Below are 23,250 nucleotides of genomic sequence, written 5' to 3' on the forward strand. Positions count from 1 at the left end.
GCAAGGAAATATAGTGGATTATAAACAACCAAAGAAAATGACTTAAAAGATAATTCATGAGGTTTCAATATAAAGGGAAATATGAATAAAAGTGTATATTTTTTCCAATCGATTAAAGGTCTTAGAATATTTAGTGTTAAACATCCTTAAGGTTAAATAGTATTAGGCTAGATGATCTACTAGGAAGTCTAACCTAGGATTTAAGAGCTTACATTAAAGTGTTGGTGCTTGGATTGAATGATAATCTCTATCTTTTGTCATTTCTATTCATATACTAGTATTATATACATACACAAACTATCAACTGGTAAATATGGAGATTGTATAGCACTAGTTGGAGTGGTGGTGATAGGATGTATACATATACATATGTACATACATACATATATATATATATATATACATATACACATACATATATATACATATATATATATACATACATATATATATATATACATACATATATATATATATATACATACATATATATATATATACATACATATATATATATACATACATATATATATATATATACATATATATATATATATATACATACAAATAAATTACAAATGTATAATCAGTGTATATTATTACCTTTATTCATCTGAAAAACTTGAAGTGAACATATCTTATCATTTATGAAAATACATATAACAATAGTATCTTTTAATTTTAACCAATAAGTTACATTCTAAAATACATTTATAAATTGATATTGGGTTTTGAAAGGACCAAATTTTATTTTTACTATTAATATTCAATATTAAAAATGACATAACAAGTTTTCTAATAATATATCATATTCTAGTATTTTTCCCTTATGCCAAAATAAGAAGGTTACCACTATTTTAATTATTGTATTTAATATTTTAAAACTAATCTTGGGTTATAGTTGCAATTTTTAATTACTATACCATTGACTAACACTATAGCTATAAATTAATAATATCTATAAATTTATTATTATAATTTGCAACTAGTATCAAGTAAGTTAGAAATTTACTATATAGCTTACAAAGCTAATAAGTTTTATTTAAGTATTTTAGATTTATAATAATTTTCAGAAAAATAAATAATTAGTTCTTGAGGTAATTATAGTACTTAAATAATGTAAAATGTTATATTATTTTTGCATAAATTAAATGCTCTTCAAATAAGTTTTATATTTTGTTAATTGTTTTCAAGTAATATAAATGATGTATTAAAAATTACCAAGAATAGTAAACTTACCAGTAAAATATTAATTAATTCATGATGTATCAATAAATTTTCATTACTTTTTCTGTTTTGTTAAATTTGCAACAGAAGAAATAAAAACATTATTATAATTCTACATAGAAAACTGGTTATTTTTATCATAGTTTATGAAAATTTGAGTGTAAAGAAATATATAAATAAAATAAATAACATATAATTTCCATCATTGATCCAAATAATAAAATTATACTAATGCCCACATATGGTTCAATTTGGTGAAAAGTTTAAAATATAATTATTATGTTTGACAATAAATCCAATAAATGTATCTTAATCAAAACAGAAAAACCTTTTACATCTATTTCCTATTATTTTAAATAAGATTCATTTAGATGAACTTTTACTTTTAACCTTTTATACTTGATTGTCTACAACAATATTATATATGAAAAGCTAACGTTATCACTCACTCACCAAAATGTGATAATCCAAAACCAAAATTAATATGGTATATACTTGCTTAATTGCGAAATCAAATCTCATGGTGGCACGGTTTACTTGTTAAATCGCAGAATGGCATCAGCAACTTTCACCGTGATCCACCAAGATTTTTTCTTCATAGATTTCTCGCCATGTTCTTTATGATCTTCCTCTTACTGCATAAAGTTTCATGCTCGGATCCTGATCGATCCAGTGCAACTTTCGCGTGGTGTTCACGTAGAGTATCCACTGCTGAGCAATGACTAACTGTCCAAGCCATATTAACCATCGACGCCTTCGTCTTCAGCGGTTTGCTCAGTCCAGCCGATCCCAGCTGGAGCACACTGGAGCACTTCTGGGGCGAGCGTCACTCTAGGTGACTACGCCACACTCTTTCGCCCAGCTTGCCTTGTGAAGCGCAGACTCATCCCTCCTCACACATCCTCGAACCTCCAGTTTGTATACGTATTTTCCACGGAGTGTATGCCCAACGTCATTGACCACAGACATTTGAAATTAGTAATACCATGTCAGCGGGATGACAATGTCTTACCGCAATCTTCTCCAATGTTGTGGCGTAAGAAAATCAAGTACAAATAGGAGGGCTTATATTGTTTCATCTGAGTTGGTCTTAGCTCATCTCGTGTTCTTGATGGCTTCTTCGACATCGCTGTTGGCTGTTGCTTGGCTGGTTTCCATGGTTGCAGGCCAAGAGCTACATCACTGCACCGAGGACAGGAACGTTGCCTACTACACCGGAGAGATCGACTTCTCCACCCCATACGCCACCAATCAGAATCGTCTCCTCGACATCCTCAATGACACGGGCAGGGACTCTTTCATCTACACCAGCGTTGGAAGCGCTCCACACATCGGTTACGGTCGTGCTAAGTGCAATGGCAACTGCGGTAATCGTCTCGTTAAGGCCAGAAACACCATAAAAAACGCCGTTTCACGGGCTCTGGGTGCTTGCCTCTGCACCGATGCTTGCTACTTGCGCTACGAGAATTACAGTTTCTAGACAAAATACTGCAGTGTCAAACCGATAAAACCGATAAAAGTAAGAAACTGTCAAGCCAAGAAGCATGAGACCGACCGATGTACGAAGAAACAGCTACTTCATGAGTTTTTGTGGAAGATTGATCTAATATTAGAATTAAGATACACTGTTCTTGCAGAGATTAGAGAGCAAGACATAGAGCGAGCCTTCACTTGGATCCAGCTCAAATGCACGAGCCGCAACTCCTCCAACCTCCCAGGAGCTCTTGCATGATCCCACCAAGATCATCCACGCCAGAGAGTCCGGGTGAAACGGCATGCCGCGAATCAGCTCTCGAGCCTCATCTTCTCGCCCCGCTCGACACAAGAGATCGGTGACACACTTGTAGTGTTCCATCGTCGCCCGGATGCCATGCTCCGCCACCAGAAACACAAAGCAGCTCAGTCCCTCCGCTACGAGCCCGCCATGGCTGTACGCGAGCAACACACACACCGTTGTGACATCGTCGGCCTTGATCCCGTGTTGCTGCATTTCCTGAAAGATCTGCAAAGTTTGCTGTGGGGGAGCATTCCGGGCATAGGCTGTGATGAGCGTGTTCCAAGTGATTGTGTTCTTCACCGCCATCTTTTCGAAGAAGCCCCTCGCTCGATCCAGTCGACCACACTTGCTGTACATGTTTATCACGGCTGATCCCACCACGACATCGCAATCGAGGCCCTCGTCCGCAGCACAGCGATGGATTGTCTCCCCATCTCGTAGCGATGGAATCCCTGCGCATGCATCCACTGCGGTGGCAAAGGTGATCTCTTCCGCTCTCACGCCCTCCAGATCCATTTCCCGGAACAAGCACAGAGCTTCTTTGCTATGCCCGTTCTGGGTGTACGCGGAGATCATCGAGTTCCACGAGAAAACACCCTTCACTGGCATTTGATCGAAAAGGTTTCTCGCATCACCGCATTTTTCGTTGCTTCCATATGCCGAAATCATGGAATTCCAGGAGATCGCGTCCCAGGAGGGCATCCTTTCAAACGCTTGTCTCGCGGAGTGGATATGCCCAGTCGCGGCATATGCTCGAAGCAAGGCATTCCACGACGCGGAGCTTCTTCCCGGACATTGACCAAAGACGAGCTTTGCGGAGGATGGGTCCTCACCGGCCTGGAACTGGATCAACATATTCCAGCTCATGGAGTTGTGCTGTGGCATTCGATTGAAAACGAGGTGGGTTTCGGGGCAAGAGGACGCGAGCAGCGCATTCCACGACACCACATTCCTCTCGGGCATCTCATCAAACACTGCTCTTGCGTTCCTCGAATCGCCGCGCTGTGCAAACGCAGTGATCATCGTGTTCCAGGATACGACATTCTTGTGGATCATCCTTCCAAACAACTCTCTCGCGGCATCAAGATCTCCAGTTGCGGCAATCACCGCGTTCTTCGCAGTGACATCCACCTCCGGCATTCGATCCAAAAACTCCATCCCTCGCTCAACATGACCATTGTCGAGGAGGACTTGGAGCATCGAATTCCACGCAAAGAGGTCGTGCTGAGGCATTCTCTCGAAAGATTCCAGCGCATCAGAAAGATTCGCCGCGGCACCGTAGCCAACCACAAGCCCCGACCACGAAATCACGTCCCTCTGTAGCATCTCGTCAAACGAGCTCCTTGATTCCAGGATATCCCCAGCGCGAGAATATGCTTGGATCAAGAGATTCCATGGCACCGTGGACCACTGTGGGAACCTGTGTAGCAAGAGCTTTGCACCCTCGAGATTATCATCCTGGGTATATGCCTGGAGCATGGACGTCCAAGATACCACGTTGCGTTGCCTCATGGCGTGGAAGATTCCCTCCGCGGCTGACACGTTTCCACACTGGGTATATGCCTGGACCATAGCGTTCCAGGGGAGAATATCCCACTGTGGCATCTTGTCAAGTGTGTGCTGCGCGAGTTCTACATTGCCACTCGCGATGCACGCTTGGATCGTTGAGTTCCAACTCACGAGATCTCTTTGTGGCATCTGGGCGAAGAATGTGTGATCCACTCCAACGCCAATCACTGTGTTGAGCGAGATGATGTTCCACTGGGGCATCTTATGAAAGAGCGGCCAAGGATCACAGCAACATTGGATGAATCCCGCAAGTAGGCAATTCCATGAGAATAGATTGTGCTGCGACAATCGATCAAAGATGTTCTTGGCGGATTTGACGTCGCCTTGCTGTGCCCTTGCCCGGATCATTGCATTGCAAGCGATGGTGCTACTCGACTGGGACGGCATCACATCGAAGAGTGCCATCGCGGCATCCAGATCGCCATTGTGGATGCATCCCAGGATGATCGCACTCCAGCAAGAATCGTCCCATTCCGGCATTCGCCCGAAGGCCTCTCTCGCGTCATCCAGGCGGCCTTGATCATTTGCCAGGGATTGGATCAGGCCTGTCCAGGAGATGATATCGTGCTGTGGCATCTGATCGAAGAGCTCGAGCGCGATTTCTAGATGCCCGTGCTGCGAGAAAGCGAGGCTCATCACATTCCAAGAAGCGGTTGTGAAAGCCGGCATCGCAGCAAAGGTCCGCGCTACCTCCTCCAAATCTCCTCTTTGGGCATTTGCTGATAGCAAGGCAGTCCAGGAGACTATATCCCTGTTGTTCATCTCATAAAACATTGCTATAGCGAGATCAATTTTTCCAGCGTTGGTGTATGCTTGGATCATTGTGTTCCAGGAAACCGTGTCTGGATCGGGCATCAAATCGAAGAGATTTCCAGCTTCTTCCAGATCCCCGTGATGGGCAAGTGCCGAGATCATCGTATTCCAGGACACGACACTGCGATGCGGCATTGTATCGAAGAAAAACCTCGCGCTGTGTGTGTCCTTGCTCTGGACGAACGCCGCGAGCATGATATTCCAGGAGAAGACGTTCTTGTGAGAGATCTCCGAGAAGGCGGCCATGGCGTCGGCCACGCTTCCACAGGCGCCATACATTTGGACGAGGAGATTGCCGAGAAATGTGCCTCGATCGAGAGCTCCCCCGGCCCTGGCGATCTGGGAATGGACGCGCTTCGCCGCCACCAGGCATCTCGCGCTCGCGCATTGGCGCACCAGGGAGCGGTAGCCCTGCGCGCCATCGCTGCTGGCCTCTGTGCTGATCCATCGCCTAGCGCATCGATTCCTAGGGAGCATCCAAAGGCATGGCGAGCATTCTTCTTGGGCTCTTAGGGTTCTTTCATTCCCTATGGATTTTCCATGGTCCCAATGCGTCGATGCCTTGGATCGGCAATGCAGCGGCAGGCGCTCCAGATGCTGGACCTCAATCGGATTGATCTTTCCGGGTTGCGGCTCAATCGCGACACCAGTGTGTGGCTCCTCCGGCAATGCGACAACCTAGAGCAAGGTAGACGGATCCATTCCGAGCTCGCAAGAACAGGGATAGATTCGGAGACGCTGCTGGGAAATACGCTCGTCCAGATGTATGGCAAGTGTGGGAACTTGGCAGAAGCTCGAGCAGCGTTCGATGGAATCGCGGAGAAGAATGTCTTCTCCTGGAGCATCATCATCGGGCTGTATTCTCGTCACAGGCTCTCGAGAGAGGCGATCGAGCTGTTCCACGCGATGGATGTGAGGCCGAATTGCGTGACTTTCATCAACACTTTGGGAGCTTGCTCCAGCGCCGAGTTTCTAGAGACTGGAAAGAAGATCCACGCCCAGATCGTCGCGGGAGAGGTGGAACTCGAGCTAAATCTCGCGAATTCCTTGATCAGCATGTACAGCAATTGTGGAAGCTTGGTGGACGCAAAAAGATTCTTCGATGGGATGAATCGCAGGAATGTTGTCTCATGGAATTGTATCATCGCAGCATTTTCCGGGCACGGGCATTACAGAGAGGCGGTGGACTTGTTCTACGAGATGGAGAAACAGGGATTCAAGCCTGACCGGGTAAGCTTTGTGTCGGTCTTTAGTGCTTGCTCCATTCTAGAGGATTTGTCCCAAGGCAGGAGAATTCACGCTCGGTTTTGTGATGGCAGGATGAAGCTGGATGTTTCAATCGGGAACACGCTCCTCAACATGTATGCCAGGTGTGGGAGCTTGGATGATGCAAGGTTGGTGTTTGATTCGATTACGTCCAGAAACATAGTCTCATGGACTTCGATGATCGCAGCGTACGCCCAGTTCGATCGCTTTCACGATGCATACGAAGTGTTCCAGAAAATGGGAGTAGCACCGAATGAAGTTACGTTCATCACGATCCTCGGGGCCTGCGCTGAAGCCAGAGCTTTGAAGCAAGCCAGAGAGATCCACAGCCTGGTGCTAACGAGTGGGATCCTCGAGAAGCAGCAACTTACAGTGGGAAATGGCTTGATCAACACGTACGCGAAGTGTGGGAGCTTGAGCGACGCAAAAACGGTCTTTGAGAGCATGGCCACCGCGGAGAGGAACGTCGTGACTTGGACGAGCATCATCGCGGCTTGTGGACTCTGTGGACACCCGCGCGAAGCTCTGGCTTTGTTCCATCGCATGGAACTCGAAGGCATACCAGCGAACGAGATTACTTTCGGGACGGTTCTTTCGGCTTGCGCAGACTTGGGAAGCACAAGAGAAGCTCGGTATCTTCACGGGCTTATCGTCTCAGGTGGCTACGATCGAGACACAGTGGTCTGTAATGGACTGATCAACATGTTCGGCAAATGCGGTATGCTGGAAGATGCAAGAGCCATTTTTGAGAGGATGAGAAGCAGGAATCTCGTCACTTGGACAGGAATGCTAGGAGCTTACATCCAGCAGCAAGAAATCAGACAGGCAGTGTCGCTGTTCCAGCAGATGGAAGTGGAAGGAATCACTCCCAACATAGTTACGATGGTGAGCATCATAGTCGGATGTTCTAGCAGCAACACTCTGGAGCTTGATCCGCTGGAAGCCGCAAAGTCGATCCATCGTTCCTGTATAGTCGGCACCGAGATGGAGGCTGACACTCTGGTGGGAACTGCCGTGGTCGACATGTACGTGAAGTCCGGGGACATGATCCAGGCGAGAGAAGCCTTCGAGAGAATCTCCTACAAGGACGTGATGGCTTGGACTACAATGGTGGCGGCTTACGCTCAGGCTGGCTATGCCGACGAAGCGCTCAAGCTCTACGCGAGAATGGGACTGGAGGGTGTAGCTCCGGACGAGATCACTTTCGTCAACCTCTTGCACGCCTGCTCGAGAATGGGGGCGAAGAAAGAAGGCTGGACGATTCGCTCCCACATCCTCGAGCGTGGTCTTCCGAGCTCCAGAGTTTTGGGAAACGGGCTGGTTTGCTTCTACGGTGCGTGTGGAACTTGGCTCCAGGCGAAGATGGTCTTCGAGAACTTGGCAGAGCGAGACTCTGCGGCATGGAACGCTGCGATCGGTGTCTCCGGCCAGCACGGTTTCTACGACGAATCTCTCCGGCTGTTCGAGCGGATGGTGTTGGAAGGAATGGAGCCGGACGAGATCACCTTCACCAACGTTCTCTTCTCGTGTAGCCACAGTGGAGAGATCGAGCGAGCCTGGCGGTGGTTTCTCGTGATGAGAGGCGATCACGGCATGGAACCCAATGTGGAGCACTGGGGCTGCCTGGCGGATCTCTTTGGGCGATTGGGATGGATCGACGAGGCCGAGAGACTGGTGAGTTTCCTGCCAAGAACAAGAGCTTCCATCGCTTGGACGACCCTTCTCAGCGGCTGCAAAGTCCATGGCGATGTCTCCACTGCCGAGCGAGCGGCGGAGCGCGCCATGGCTGTGGATCCAAGCAAATCCTCGCCGTACGTTCTCCTCTCGCATCTCTACCGCTGCGGGCATTTGAATTTGGCGGGAGAGTTTGTAAACGGGCGGCTGGGATGCGTTTAATCGTGGCTATAGGATGGAATGGAGATCGACGGTGGGCGGGCAACCCTTGCTCAAATGGCGAAGAGAAAGCGCAAGGGCGCGGCAGCTCCTGCCAAAGGCGATGGAGGCGATGGCGGCGATGGGGGCGAGGCGGTGGAGAATGACGCAGGCGCCAGCTCCCCCCAGTGCTTGTATGAGGTAGGCGATCGGTTCTTTGCTTAGTTTCGCATTTTATGGGCTGGTGTTAGATCCTTGGGGTTGAGCGGACGGCTTCCCAGGCGGAGATCAAGAAGGCTTATCACAAGCTTGCTCTGCGATTACATCCGGACAAGAATCCGGAAGACAAGGTTTGGCTTTCAAGAAGAAGGTTCTTCCTCACTGGTTTTTTCTGTGTAGGACGCCAATGAAAAATTTCAATCGCTCCAGAATGTTTTTGCCGTCCTGGGTGATCCTGAAAAGAGAGCTCTGTACGACGAAACTGGATCTGTTGAAGACGCTGTAAGTTCTCCATTTTTTTCTTTCTCTTCTCGTTTCCTTGTTTATCTTTCTACTCTTGCAGGAGTTATTGGGGGATCGTGGCAAATCACTCTATGAGTACTTTAGGACGATCTACAAGGTGTGTGGATTTTTCTGCTATTTCTCTAGATTGGTTCTTATCAAAGATACATTAGCCTGTCACTGAAGAAGATATCGAGGCGTTTGCAGCAGCATACAGAGGCTCTGACACAGAGAAAAAAGATCTCAAGGAGTTGTACACAAAATGCAAAGGCAACATGAACCTGTACGTGAAAAGATCTCTAGATTGTATGTGCACGTACTCACATGTGATTCTATGCAGAGTCTTTGGGATGCTCATGTGCTCAGAGCCCAAGCTTGACTCGCATCGTTTTATGGAGGTGATCGATGAAGCAATTGCTTCTGGTAAGCCTTTTTTATCTATGCGAGCTTTGAAGTCTTATCTTTTTCTCGATTCCTTCTTTCAGGGGAGTTAAAGTCGACTAACACATATCGTAAATGGGCCAAGAAGACTGCAACGCAGCCGGCTCCTGCCGATCCCTTCGAGTATGTCAGCTGTTTTTAAGTGGAAATTTACTTTTTGCCATTTTTTGTAGGAGACGGCAGAACCCCCCTGAAAACTTACTTGCAGCCATACAGTCCCGTCAAAAACGGATGAATTCACTTACCTCTGCGCTAGAGGCGAAGTATGGCGGCAAGAAGAAAGAGAAGAATGCCATGCCTCAGGAACCATCCGAGGAAGAGTTTGAAGCAGCGAGGCAGAGGCTCAAAGCCAAGGGGAAAGCAAAAAAAGCTTAGCTACAAGGTTTGCATGCTGGTGGTCGCTAATCATGGACTTGCTAACTGAGAGTAACGTGGCAGCGCGCCTGGTTTTATTCTGGACCTTGGACGTTGTAAAGGTATGTAGTTTGATCATCTCCAAATCCAGTCATGACGTCGTCAATGACTTTCTTTTCTTTTTTGCTTTGCAGTCTTGTACGCGTCTATGGCTACTCTACATGAATTGTCTTCCGATCCCGATCCTGTCCGTGTGGCAGACCTCAACGATTATCCCTGCAAGCCGTATGTCAACGTGACGATCGACGACTTCGTCTTCAGCATTCCCGCCGATCCCAGCCAGGCCCCCCTCGGGAACCAGCGGCACTCCAGCCAACGTCGAGACCTTCACGGAGGGCTTTTCGTTTTGCTCGGCTCGACTTTGTGGAGGGTAGAGGATCGAGCTTGATCTTGGCGAGGTCTCAAAGTTTGGAGATCCGAGAGCGAGTATCTAGCGCCACTGGTTATAGAAGAGTAGAAGGGGATCAACTGCTCACCTCGTTCGTCTGGTGATTGATGCGTCGTGGGGAGATCATTGATCTGCTTCCTTGAAGCGGGAAGTTTGCTGCAAGTTTGTCTTTCTGTGATTTAACTAAGTATTTTGCTGGATGGATTGATTAGAGTAGAAATGCTTGTGTCTATTTAAACTATGAGTTCCTCAATCGCCCTACTATGTTGGACAAACATAGTTTCCTGAATCCAAACATCAGGTTTGGGTCACGAAATTTTGAGAATTTTGATAAAGCTACGAGGATGCGCCATCGCAGGAGAGAACGACGACAAGCGAGTACACTCACGCCCCCGGCTAGATAGCACTCGCTTTCACTCAAGCTGGATGCCCAAGCTGCTGGCAACCTGATCCCAGTCGAAAAGCCCTGGTTAAGATCTTTTTTTTCCCCCTTTATTTCTTGGACTGGTCTAAACTGGCACCAGCAGTGAAGAGAGGACTTCCAGGTAGTAGCAGTGTCACACTGTGGGCTGTACATCTGAAGGGGTTTTTTATATCTCTAGGAAGATGTAGATGCCATACAGATGAAGATGCCTCAGTAGGAGAGACGAGGCTAAAACTGATAAGGCACAAACTTCACAACTACTAACATGCATTTGTGGAGTGAGCAACATAAGATCAGACTCTAATTCCATTGATTCCATGCATCAAACTCATATGGTTTTTTAGAGGTTAAATATGAAAAACCCCATTGACAAATTGACTTCAGTTGCAGCTGTTATACCAATACCAACTGAACTAGCACTGGTTGCACTTACTATTGTCCTGGACAGACATTGGTTACACTTGCTATTGTACCAGTAACCTTGCCACAGCTTTGTGCCTAGGCCTTTGTGATGCCATTGCCAACTTCCACAAGGAGCATGACTACCATGACAATGAAGGCCACGCAAAAAGAATAGCTCATCACCATTGCCATTAGCAGAGAATTCTCCTTGATTGAGACGAGAAATATTTTGTAAAAAAGTTTGCTATGAGAAGTTTTGATTTGTGAGATGGATAAGTAATGCTTAGAAGTACGTGTATGTCAATATTATATTTGTGGCCTATACATAGTATATACAGGGGGATTTTTTTTGGACGATGGAAAGAAGAAATATTGATATGAATATGGCTAGCCGCTGATTTTCAGATGTTTGTTTCAACACAATTTGGCCTGATCTCCGGTTGTGTCCGTGGAGACAAAAATCATGTAAACTCTTGAGATGAAATTAAATAGATTACTAACAGCACAAGCAACATTTTTACATTGCATGAAATCTTTTTATTCTAGAACATTTCTCACAAGATCTACAACACACATTTATTCTTGTTTTTTGGTGCAACATGGTGTGAAGTCTGTAACGTAACTCGCTGGTCATCTAGCAAATATGACTAAACAATTGATACACTTGCGAGAGGACGATAATGCTAATTTTCTAGGATCACTTCTACTACTGTCGTCGATCAATTTGCAAGGATCGAGGTCTCTCGATCCGTCTTACGATGCAAACCAGGCATCGTGGAATAACGGATTCATCTCCCGTGACTTTTACATGCTGTAAAAAGAAATGTTGGCATACTCAACAAAAGATCCTCGGCCTCTTTGCCGCGAGGCAGAGGTTAAAGGCCAATGAGAAAGCAAAAAAACGTTTGCATGCTAAAGTTGGGAGCAACGTGGCAGCAAGTCTGCTTTTCGGAGCTGCATTATATTCTGGACCTTGGACCCTGCAAAGTTATGTAGTCTGATCCCCTCCAAATCCAGCGACATAGCCATATGGCGACTTTCTTGTTTTGTTTGGCAGTCTTGTACGCGTCTATGTCTACTCTACAAGCTTTGTCTTCCGATCCCGATCTTGTCCGAGACTTTTGTGTGGCAGACCTCGACCATCCGCGTATCCCTGCACGAGTATCCCTGCAAGCCGTATGCCAACGTGACGATCGACGACTTCGTCTTCAGCGGCTTGCTCACTCCTGCCGACCCCAGCCTGGGCCCCTCGGGCACCAGCGTCACTCCAGCCTTCGTCGAGACTTTTCCAGGACTCCATCGTTTGCTCGGCTCGACTTTGTGGAGGGTGGCCTCATCCCGCCTCACACGCATCCTCGCGCCTCCGAGTTCGTCTACATCACCCTAGGTCGCTTCTACGCTGGATTCATCGACACAGCCAACAGGGCGTTTGCGAGAGTTTACTCCAAGGGCGTTTGCGAGAGTTTACTTCAAGGGCGAGGTGATGATCTTCCCGAGGGGTCTCATCCACTGGCAGCTCAATGTGGGAGAGGGTTCAGCGTCGGCTTTTGCAGTGCTAACAGCGAGAAGCCCGGCTTTCAGACCATAGCTCCGTCCATGTTCGGGAGTGGTGTCACGGAAGAAGTTCTCCAAAAGGCATTTCGGCTGGACGCTCAGACTGTGCACAGGCTTGTCGAAGAGTTTGTTCCCATGGCTGAATTCATCCGAGGCACAGTACGGTCGTGATTAAATTCATTGTAGAGCAATAACACAATGTTACTCAAATGGAATCTAGTTTTAATCGACCACTTTCATCTTAATCTTTTGATCTACTTGTTAATTCGCAGTGAATGGCGGCAAGTTCTGTATAAACTGCGGACGTAGACTTGGTGCTCGGCAGAAAAATGGCAGGGTTGTTTTGCTTCTCAGCCTTGTTCTTGATGCTCACTCTCGCCACAGCAAGTTTCATGCTAGGATCGCATGTCTTTTGCGTTGCGGACCTGCATTGTCCGCTGCTCACCAACAACAACTACTCGTGCAAACCATACCCCAACGTGACGATCGACGACTTCGTCTTCAGCGGCTTGCTCGTTCAATTGCTGGTCGAACAATTGAACCCATCATGACTGGTCCATGTGTCTCCATCTGGTCTCCAGGCTTTGCGAAAGCTTTGGCCAAAACTATGGTTAGTCAGCACGCATGCAACTACAGAACAGCCATGAAGGTGTGTAGGCAAGCCTGTTGTAAATGCTTGTAGAGGCCTTTAGCCAGGAAACATCATGTTCAGGTTCTTCTAGACTCTGCCTCTTATACTCTCTCTCTCTCTTGGGGTCATTGAGTTTCCCCAGCATGCTGCAAGACAACACCATCTTCCCCTCAGCAAGAGTGTCATGTCATGGCATAGGAATTCCTTGCACATCCTCTCACAAGACCAAACTCTCTTAGAAATGAGCCCTAACATGTCTTCGATTTTGACACCCTTGGACACAGGAATCTACATGCAAAGTTTCCTGCTAAGATCACCTGTTTAAAACACTCATAAACACTTCAACCCATGGGTGAATTTATATATTAACTATGTGGCTTTCCCCTTGTGATCTATTTGTCAATTGGCAGCATCTTTTGAGGCTAAGGAATAGAGAGAGGAACAGGTTGACAGTGAATCCGGTGAAGGATGAGACTTAAGAAAGGAAACAAGTTAAAGATAATTTATAGAAGTTGTCTTACATAATAAGTAATCAAATAGATCAATGATTATTGCATATTTCACGAAGCCAAAATAGCAACTGCTGCAAGGTGTTATTAAACTGAATCCCTAATACATAATCGAACTTATATAGGGGAAAGTTAGTCATCTAATCTCTAATAACTACTACTTTACATTTTCTATAAACAATATCTATAAACAATATCTATTGTTTATAGAAATGCCAGATAAAACACAAGATTAATATCAAAACTATCATAATGTTTCAAAAATAAAGGTCGCAAAAAAGGCTTTGAAAAACTATCAACCACCATATATTGTGTAGTAACTGATGCCATAATGATATTCCTCTTTCGTATTTCAAATCAAACTTAGTGATAGAGTGTTAATATGTTTAAACTTTGAGTGAAGAGTAAGATCTTTAGCCAAAATAATAGTAAATTGATTATCGCAATATAAAGATGTGGGGAGTGACAAAAAATATCCCAAGTCAATAAGTAATCTATCAAGTCATATGATTTATCGAGTGGCTAAACTAACTACAAACATATTTTGCTTTTGTAGAAGGTATTGCTATCTAATGTTAACATTTAGAAAACCAAGCCACAACACCAAAATTTATAAATAAACATGAGCCACTTGTAAATCAACGAGAGTCATCAACTACACTAGCCCAAGTTGAATTAGTGTAAGCTGATAATATCACAAAACAAATATAAATGATCCCATGATTAATGGCGCCTTGAAGATATTGAAGAATTAATTTTACCTCCAATAAATAATTTGCAGAGTTGTGAGTATTGCCTCAAGGAATTAACAATATATTTGATATCTAGCTGAATAACATTACTAATGTACATCAGTGTACCAACTAACTTTTGATACTCTAAAACATTAGTAAAGGCAGTAGAAGTCTGAGGCTTTGGAGATGTAAGAATTGACTGTGATTTATTTCCAAAATATAATAAAGCATCACAAATATACTTAAAAGAATAAAGCCTGAAACAACCTTAACAAAATCTAAAATGAAATTTAAAGGAGAATACTTTGATCAAAATTATGCATGACCTCAATGCCTAGAAATAACATATAGAACCACCATCAACCATGTCAAAAGCTATGCTTAACTAGGACTTGATATTGGCAAAAAAAACTAAAGCTACTTGTCATGAAATGACATGAAGAGCACAAAGGAGTAGGGAGTCCCTTTAAAATAAAGATTTGAATTTGCAGATTCTTGAACTCTACTCCTCTAATACCAATTATTAGAACCTAATAAAAAATTACCACATTGACGTAGAGAAAATTACCATCCATCCACCCTTAAGCCCTCTATACCATTGCTCACAGTTTGAAACTCTTCTCCACTTAAAGAAGAATCAATTTTATATAAACCAAGTATGTGCTGCTTGTTTCAGTGGGAAAGAAGTGAACATGATCATATGTGGGAATGATTGATTGAGCCTAGGGAGAACCAGAAGAAGAAAAACAATTGAGCAAGGATGTTGGTCAGGATGCAAGTTGTAGTGGCTGGTCTAATGCTAGGTTGCAAAGTGTTAATAATGATTACACTAAGCTTCCTGTGGAGCTGGAAGAGCTCATTGACTAGGCAGTTGAGACTCATGCAGAGTTGGATTCGTTTCAGTTGTTTAACCAGTGGTTTCTCGAGTTGATATTCAATATCTTGACATCTTGATGTAGAAACCCATCATCCAAAGAATGTTTTAGGCAATTCAGTGAAGCCAATAACCCAAGTCAGATTCTTGGCAACTGTAAACACTCTTACCTCTAAGTTAAATCTCTATGTCTTTTTAAAGATTTGAGCACAACATTCAGCATCTTTCTGGGCATCCAGACATTCAGCGGCAAATTGCCTTGAAGTGCCTCACTCACAATGTAAGGGCCAACAGCCCATGGTGCCAATTTTCTTTTCCTTGTGCTAGGTTCTTCAGTGAAAATTGACGCTCCTACAGGCCAATCTTGGTTTTCATTCAGTTGTCCATCACCTTTAAAAATTGGCAATTTGGTTAAATCCTATCCTTTGGCCATCGTTGACTGATCTATAATAAAACACCTTTGGAGGAGGAATTCTAGGCCCTTTTAACACCGAAGGGATAACATGAAAAACATGGAACTAGCTGGCACATGCAGATCCTATCTGATACACACTTGGTACCTTCCTTGCTGCGTCCTGTGACGATTGAAAGAATATATTGGTTCTTCAGTTGTGGGGTCAGACTGATATCTCCACAGGACCTCAACCCCCTCAAACGCTCTTGACTGGAAAGAAGAAATATGGCTAGCCATTCTTCTATTCACTCTTTCGATGGCTAAAATAGAATAGATATTTTAGATGTTTGTTTCAACACAACTTGGCCTTGGTACAACATGCGTTCGTGTCCACAGTTCTACTTTGGACTTCAAAGGACAACAACATTGACTAGACTCTCTTGAAATTATTGATCGGCTTGGGTTTTGGAGCTTGCAGACTAGGCAGTTCTTACCTTATCCAACACCAGTGCCGGCTAAACACAGCCAAAAAAGACTGTATAGATATACTAGAACAATTGATTGAACTTTTTGTTTACGGCATCAATTCTTCTTAGTGCCTGGAGACAAGAATCTTGTAAACTCTCGAGATGAAATTAAATAGATTAATAACAACACAAACAACATTTTACATTGCATGAATTCTTTTTATTCTAATACATTTCTTAAGACCCTGGTGCAACGTGGTGTTTATTCTTACTAGAATTTTGGGTCCGGAGATCTCAGTTTTTCCAGCAGCGGCCATTGCGCCAGCTCCAGCCGCTCTGGCATTGGTGGCAGCTTCCGCCATACCAATACCAGCTTTTCGGGCAGCGGTGACAACCATTGTCATACCAGTACCACCCTCTCTGGCAGCGCTGGGCAGCAACCTTTGCGATTCCTCCCACGTCCACTCCCATGGCCAGCATCATCACAAATATGGCAACAAGCCCAAGGGAAACCAGCTGAGTCTTGCTCATCGCCATTGCTATATACTTTGAACACACTGCTACTGCAAGTGAAAAAAGAAAACAATAAACCAAATCAGCACTCTACAGAGCTTCGAAGATCTCTGTCTGACCTTTGAGGATTGGCACTGGATAGAAGAGTGAATGTAGAAACCTCTCTTGAGAGGGGTATCTATATATGCCCTTGCAACGACCGAGCAAGTTTCCGCGTGCATTTTTGGCGGATAACAACGTGTCTCGGTTGACGCGCGCGCCGTGCATAGACTTGGTCTTGGGAAGGATCGGAATCGTTGACAAATTGGTTTCCTAAGTACTCTCGATAATACGGAAAAGTATAAGGTTTCCAATCTTGTTTTCTTCCTTCCATATCAAGTCTGTAACGCAACTCTCTGGTCATCTAGTTCAATAAGCAAATATGACTAAACACTTGCGAGAGGACAATAATGCTAATTTTCTACTGTCGTTGATCAATTTGCAAGAGGTGGGACGCCTGAGAGTCTGATCGAGCTCTCAGGATGCAAACCAGGCATCGTGGAATAACGGATTCATCTTCCGTGATTTTTACATGCTGTAAAAGAAATGTTGCGCGTGCAAGTCCATCTGCTGGCAAAGGAATATTCATCAAGAGATCCTCAGCCTCTCCAATGAGAGAGCAAAAAAAAGTTTGCATGCTATCATCGACTTGCTAAAGTTGGGAGCAACGTGGCAGCACTTCTGCTTTTTCGAAGCTGCATTATATTCTGGACTTGGACCTGGCAAAGTTATGTAGTTTGATCCTCCAAATCCAACGACATAGCCATATGGCGACTTTCTTATTTTGTTTTGCAGTCTTGTACGCATCTATGTCTACTCTACAAGTTTTGTCTTCCGATCCCGATCCTGTTCGAGACTTTTGTGTGGCAGATCTCGACTATCCGCAGCTCAACGAGCAAGCCGTATGCCAATGTGACGATCGACGACTCCGTCTTCAGCGGCCTGCTCACTCCTGCCGACCCCAGCCTGGGCCCCTCGGGCACCAGCGTCACTCCAGCCTTCGTCGAGACTTTTCCGGGACTCCATCGTTTGCTCGGCTCGACTTTGTGGAGGGTGGCCTCATCCGCGTTCGTCTACATCACCCGGGGTCGCTTGTACGCTGGATTCATCGACACAGCCAACAGGGCGTTTGCGAGAGTTTACTCCAAAGGCGAGGTGATGATCTTCCCGAGGGGTCTCATCCACTGGCAGCTCAATGTGTCCAGCGTCGGGTTTTGCCGTGCTAAACAGCGAGAAGCCCGGGTTTCAGACCATAGCTCCGCCCATGTTCGGGAGTGGTGTCGCGGAAGAAGTTCTCCAAAAGGCATTTCGGCTGGACGCTCGGACTGTACACAGGCTTGTCGAAGAGTTTGTTCCCATCGCTGAATTCATCCGAGGCACAGTAAGGCCGTGATTAAATTTATTGTAGAACAATAACAGAATAATACATCCATCGACCACTTTCATCTTAGGAAAACTTTCGATTTGCATGGAGGCGATCTTTCGATCTACTTGTTAACTCGCAGTGAATGGCGGCAAGTTCTGTATAAACCGGACGTAGATTTGGTGACGGCAACAAAATGGCAGCGTTGTTTTGCTTCGCAGCCTCGTTCTTGATGACCTCCCTCTCGCCACTGCAAGTTTCATGCTCGGATCGTGATCCACTCCATGACTTCTGCGTCGCGGACCTGCATTGTCCCCTGCTCAACAACAACGACTACTCGTGCAAGCCATACCCCAACGTGACGATCGACGACTTCGTCTTCAGCGGCTTGCTCACTCCTCTGGATCCCAGCCAGAGCACGTCCGGAGCGATCGCCACTCCAGGCGACGTGAACACGTTCCCGGGACTCCACACGCAAGGTTTCTCCTTCGCCCAGCTCGACTTTGTGGAGCGCGGGCTCATCTCCCCTCACACACATCCTCGGGCCTCCGAGTTCGTGTATATCCTCCACGGGGACTTGTATGCGGGGTTTGTGGACGCGGGTAACCGGGTATTCGCGCGAGTGTACCACGCGGGGGAGGTGATGATCTTCCCGAGGGGTCTCATCCACTGGCAGCTCAACGTTGGACGCGGGAGAGCGTCGGCGCTGGCGGTGCTCAACAGTGAGAAGCCGGGATTTCAGATCATATCCTTGTCCATGTTTGGGAGTAGCATCGCGGATGAAGTTCTTGAGAAGACGTTCCGGTTGGAGGCCGAGACCGTGGACAGGCTCGTCAAGTTCTTCACGCCCATAGCTGAAGTCGTGAAAGGGAACTAGAAGTAGCTCCAGATCTTAGTTTCCTTGCAAGTTCCTTGCTCCTTTTGGAACCGCTAATGTAGCGAAGTGTTTCGTTGGATATCAGAGATGAGCACGTATGGAGCCGAGCTCTCCTCGGACAAGTCCGTGGCAACCTCGGCTGCCTGGGCCGCTCCTCGGGCATCCCTCTGGACTTTGCAAGCAGCAAGAAGCGTGTCCCAGGCCACGAGATCCGGCACAAACGGCATGGTGGCGATGAGCTCCTCGGCAGCTTCCAGCTTCCCGGAGCGCGCGAGGATGTCTACCATGCACGAGTAGTGAACCCGTGATGGGTTCAATCCAAAGTCGTTTTGCATCGACACGAACAGGCTCCAGCCTTGCTCCAGCTTCCCAACGTGGCTGCAAGCAGCGAGAATGCTCATGAACGCAATGTCGTTGGAGCTGATGCCCTCCACGGCCATGCATTTGAAAAGCTCCATGGCCCTAGCGCTGTGTCCGCACTGGGCATGCGCTGCAACAATCGCATTCCACGATACCAAGTCCCTTTGGGGCATTGTGCTGAAGAACTTCCGCGCTTCAACCATATGGCCTCGCTGGGCATATGCCGCCACCATGGACGTCCATGAAACTATGTCCTGCTTGGGCATCCCATAGAGTATCAACTTGGCTTCGTATACATGTCCGTTGCTAGCAAAGGCCTTCTCGATCGTGTTCCAGGATATCAAGTCTCGCTCTGGCATGGTATCAAACAACTCCTTGGCATTCACAAGATACCCTTGTTGGGCATATGCGTCAATCATACAGTTGTATGTCGCTACATCTCTATCCCTCTCACTCATCCGATCGAAGATGCTCTTGGATTCCTCAACATAACCTCTCTGGGCATACCCATTCAAGAGGAGATTCCAAGACACAACGTCTCGCTCCTCCATCCCTTCAAACAGTGCTCTCGCTTCCTTGAGGTAATTGTTTTGGATGTAAGCCGAGATCAAAGCGTTATAAGACACGATGTTTCTCGGCCGAGGCATCATCTCGAACACGTTTCTAGCAGCGTCAGGATCGCTATTTTGGCCATAAGCAGTGATCATACAGTTCCAGGCCACGACATCCTTGTTGGGCATTTTGTCAAAGAGATTCTCGGCCTCACGAATATTACCTCTTTGTGAATATCCCCCCACCATGGTCGTCCAAGACACCACCGTCCTCTGCGGCATCTTTTCGAAGAGGTATCTGGCCTCCTCCATTTGCCCGTCTTGGACATGGCCTTGTATCATAGACGACCACGTCACAACATTCCTTTCGGGCATTCGCGTAAACAAAGCCTTGGCCTTCTCGAGATCCCCATTCGCGACATAAGCTTGGATCATGGCCGTCCACGCCACTACATCGCGCTCCTCCTTTATGTTCTCAAACAAAGCCTCGGCTTCTTCCACATGCCCTTTCCTGGAAAATGCTGTGACGAGGGCAGTCTGCGCGACGATCGTCTTCACGGGCATCCGATCAAACCAATCCTTGGCAGAAGCTATATTTCCACTGCGGATGCAAAGCGTGATCATCACATTCCAAGAGATCTCGTTCTTCTCTGGAGCCAATTCGAAAATCTCTCGCGCTTTATCAAGATGCCCATTTTCGGCATATGCCGTGACGATCGAGTTCCACGTCGAGGCATCTCGCCGGAGCATCCCATCGAACGTTCTGCGCGCTCGATCTAGATCTTTCGCCTGTGCGTAGGCCTGGATCATGATGTTGGAGGAGAAGAGCTTAGGATTCTCTATGGATTCGAAGATTGCGCGGGCGTCATCGACGCTGCCGCATTTGCCATACATCTGGACAAGCAGATTCGCGAGGTATTTGTTGCGGCGGTGCTCGCTCTGCGCAATGCGGGCGTGGATTTGCCTCCCCTGTGACAGATCCCGGCAGTTCTTGAGCAGTGCTCCCCAGGAGAGCAAGCAATCCTCTGAGGTGTCTGTGGAAATCACGAAATTGGGGAAGAGCAATGCCATAAACTTTGCTGGATCTCACACGCATTCGCGAGGTATTCCTTGCAAGAATCCGGGCGCGACCTCCACAGTTCTTGAGAATCCTGGACGGAGAAAGAACATTCCAATCTAGCTTGGAGATCACGGCTAAGAAGAAGAAGATAATCCATCTTACATAATATCTATACTGGATTAGTAAACAGAAGTCATAAAGGTCAAGTACAAGAGACTTGTTATAATGAAACTTCAAACAATTAAACACTGAATAGAGGAAATTGCTAAGCCAAAGTCCACCAAGATCATTGCATTTATACTATTTACGACTCCAGCAAAAACAAACATAAACTACTCATCCTCCATTAATTCTATATTGCATGTTATGAAAGAGAGTAGAGAAGAGAGAATAGGAGGACTTTCGTTATTTGTTGGTGATAGAGAAGCACAAGAAATAGAACTCCTATTATCCATAAATGTCAAAAGAGCATAAGAATATTTTTTAGTATGTTATTGACATTTGGCACAAGTTCCAGTGTTATATCCCCATCCATGACATTCCTTACATCATGAACAATTGTGTTATGACATGGCATGAAAAGTCAACAATTTAATCTTTTTAAACTAGACTACACTTCCTCTTGAGGTTCCTCATTGCCCAACCACCCCTGAACTACCTCAAAAGCTCACCACTCCACGGTGAGTTCTAAGGTAGGTTAAGCTTTTTACCTTAACATGCCTTCATAAACCCTTGAGCTTGATTGATGTTGACCATGTGGTCAAAATTGGCACTTAACAATTCTTCCCTTCAACAAAGTCTTTGTCCCAAGGATGAGTTGTATTGGTGATCACCTTTTTTGGGGAACCCTACTCAAGCTCTTAATCCATCTTCCACAGCCATATATATTAAGGAAGCATTGGGCCTATCACTCCGAGATAGTACAACTTTCAACTGACTAACATAAAATATTAGATGAATTTTCACCCTAGCTGGCAGCCGCACCCGATAAGCCACCTTACCAATGCGCTCCAGCACTTTATATAAACCAGTATACTGATGAGAAAGTTTATCACTCTTCCCATTCTGTAAAAGGCATTAAGGTGTTCTGCTGCTCACTTGACGGAAAGATCCCTTGCACAAAGACGAGATCACCCACATTATATTCCCGGAATTGGCAATACTCATGAGTAAACTTCTCCGCTCTATCCTGAGCTGCTTGCAAATTCCATTTGCACACTATCAAAATCTCATCAAGTTTCGTGGCTAGATCAGTCACCTCTGAATTAAGCTTTTCTTGAACATCCTTATTCAAATGCAATTCCAACTCCACTATTGTTCAAAGATGCCTTCCAAACATGGCAAAGTAAGGACTTAGTTTGGTTCCACTCTATTGGCTATTGTTGTAGGGAAATTGCACCAACGAAAGATATAAATCCCATTGTTTCTGCCTTTAACCAATGCTACAGCGTAGTATATCCTCCACCACCTGATTCACATGCTCGATTTGCCTATTTGTCTGAGGATGATCTCCACTCGAGAGTTTTAGAGTCACTTGCATAACTTTTGCAAAGCTCTTCCAAAATCCACTAGTGAACTTTGAATCTCGATTACTAACGATGTCCTCTGGCAAACCAAAATCAGGAAAAACCTTCTCCAAGAAGACCACAACTAAATCTAAGGTAATGACACTTTTCCGAAGATCCAACAACCACATATACTTCATCAAACGATCCACTATAACCTATACTTGCTCCTTTTGCCTCTGTGTTCGTGGCAAACAAGTGATGAAGTCTATAGAAATACTACACCAAGGGCTCTAAGGAATAAGTAAAGGTTGCAAAAGTCCCCCCGACTTCTCCTGTGGCACCTTTACATGTTGATAGAGCTCACATAATTTACAGTACTCGAGGATATTAGCCTTCATATTCCTCCAATAGAAATTGTCATATTGTAAGCCACAAATTTTTCCTTTCCAATTTGCCAGCTTACCTCGTCTATCCGGCCAACTCTACCTTGGCTTGTGCTAAGTTCCCTCACCAAGGTTCTCGCCTATGGTACCAACTCCTACTTGGTCCTACTTGGTTTCAGCTACTCACTGCACGAGCAACGGAGTGTTAGCCATCCATCTACGGATTCCCAAATCTCTCCCAATCCCCCTCCCCGGGTTAGATTGGACTTAAGGTTCGGCTACACTCCCCGCAGGCACAAGCAGCCAAGCACACCAAGCCTCCAGATTCCTAACACCCCT

General features: G+C 45.7%; 4 protein-coding genes across 6 annotated transcripts; 2 read left to right on the forward strand and 2 right to left on the reverse strand.

Annotated features, from left to right (window-relative positions):
- Positions 1 to 2,842: 2,842 nt before the first annotated feature.
- On the reverse strand, positions 2,843 to 5,488 carry LOC9629415 (pentatricopeptide repeat-containing protein At4g02750). Its single transcript, XM_024680262.1, has 2 exons — positions 3,665 to 5,488; positions 2,843 to 3,559 (listed from the first exon to the last, which is right to left on the reverse strand). Exons 1-2 carry the CDS (start codon positions 5,486 to 5,488, stop codon positions 2,843 to 2,845), a joined length of 2,541 nt encoding a protein of 846 aa, XP_024536030.1.
- A 435-nt stretch (positions 5,489 to 5,923) lies between these two features.
- Positions 5,924 to 8,574, forward strand: LOC9629913 (pentatricopeptide repeat-containing protein At2g03380, mitochondrial). 2 transcript variants are annotated; one of them, XM_024680207.1, is made up of 2 exons: positions 6,396 to 6,616; positions 6,706 to 8,574. In XM_024680207.1, the coding sequence occupies exons 1-2, from the start codon at positions 6,507 to 6,509 to the stop codon at positions 8,546 to 8,548; spliced, it is 1,953 nt and encodes a 650-aa protein (XP_024535975.1). In that variant the 5' UTR covers positions 6,396 to 6,506; the 3' UTR covers positions 8,549 to 8,574. The 2 variants fall into 2 exon arrangements, with proteins under 2 accessions (XP_024535972.1, XP_024535975.1); XM_024680204.1 differs by having other exon boundaries at positions 5,924 to 8,574.
- Positions 8,452 to 10,468, forward strand: LOC9629416 (chaperone protein dnaJ 6). Of its 2 annotated transcripts, XR_002992962.1 has the most exons (11): positions 8,452 to 8,725; positions 8,776 to 8,874; positions 8,924 to 9,025; positions 9,087 to 9,143; positions 9,199 to 9,308; positions 9,366 to 9,448; positions 9,511 to 9,589; positions 9,640 to 9,848; positions 9,905 to 9,942; positions 10,015 to 10,054; positions 10,127 to 10,468. XR_002992962.1 is itself a non-coding variant. In XM_002975244.2 (10 exons), the coding sequence occupies exons 1-8, from the start codon at positions 8,567 to 8,569 to the stop codon at positions 9,839 to 9,841; spliced, it is 891 nt and encodes a 296-aa protein (XP_002975290.2). In that variant the 5' UTR covers positions 8,452 to 8,566; the 3' UTR covers positions 9,842 to 9,848; positions 9,905 to 9,942; positions 10,015 to 10,468. The 2 variants fall into 2 exon arrangements, 1 of the variants encoding a protein (XP_002975290.2); XM_002975244.2 differs by having other exon boundaries at positions 10,015 to 10,468.
- An 8,634-nt stretch (positions 10,469 to 19,102) lies between these two features.
- On the reverse strand, positions 19,103 to 21,031 carry LOC112348166 (pentatricopeptide repeat-containing protein At4g02750-like). The gene has a single exon (XM_024680263.1). It carries the CDS (start codon positions 21,029 to 21,031, stop codon positions 19,103 to 19,105), a length of 1,929 nt encoding a protein of 642 aa, XP_024536031.1.
- Positions 21,032 to 23,250: the final 2,219 nt, after the last annotated feature.

Source organism: Selaginella moellendorffii, unplaced genomic scaffold (genome assembly GCF_000143415.4).
Source record: "Selaginella moellendorffii unplaced genomic scaffold, v1.0 SELMOscaffold_27, whole genome shotgun sequence".
In the NCBI taxonomy this organism is placed as follows: Eukaryota; Viridiplantae; Streptophyta; class Lycopodiopsida; order Selaginellales; family Selaginellaceae; genus Selaginella; species Selaginella moellendorffii.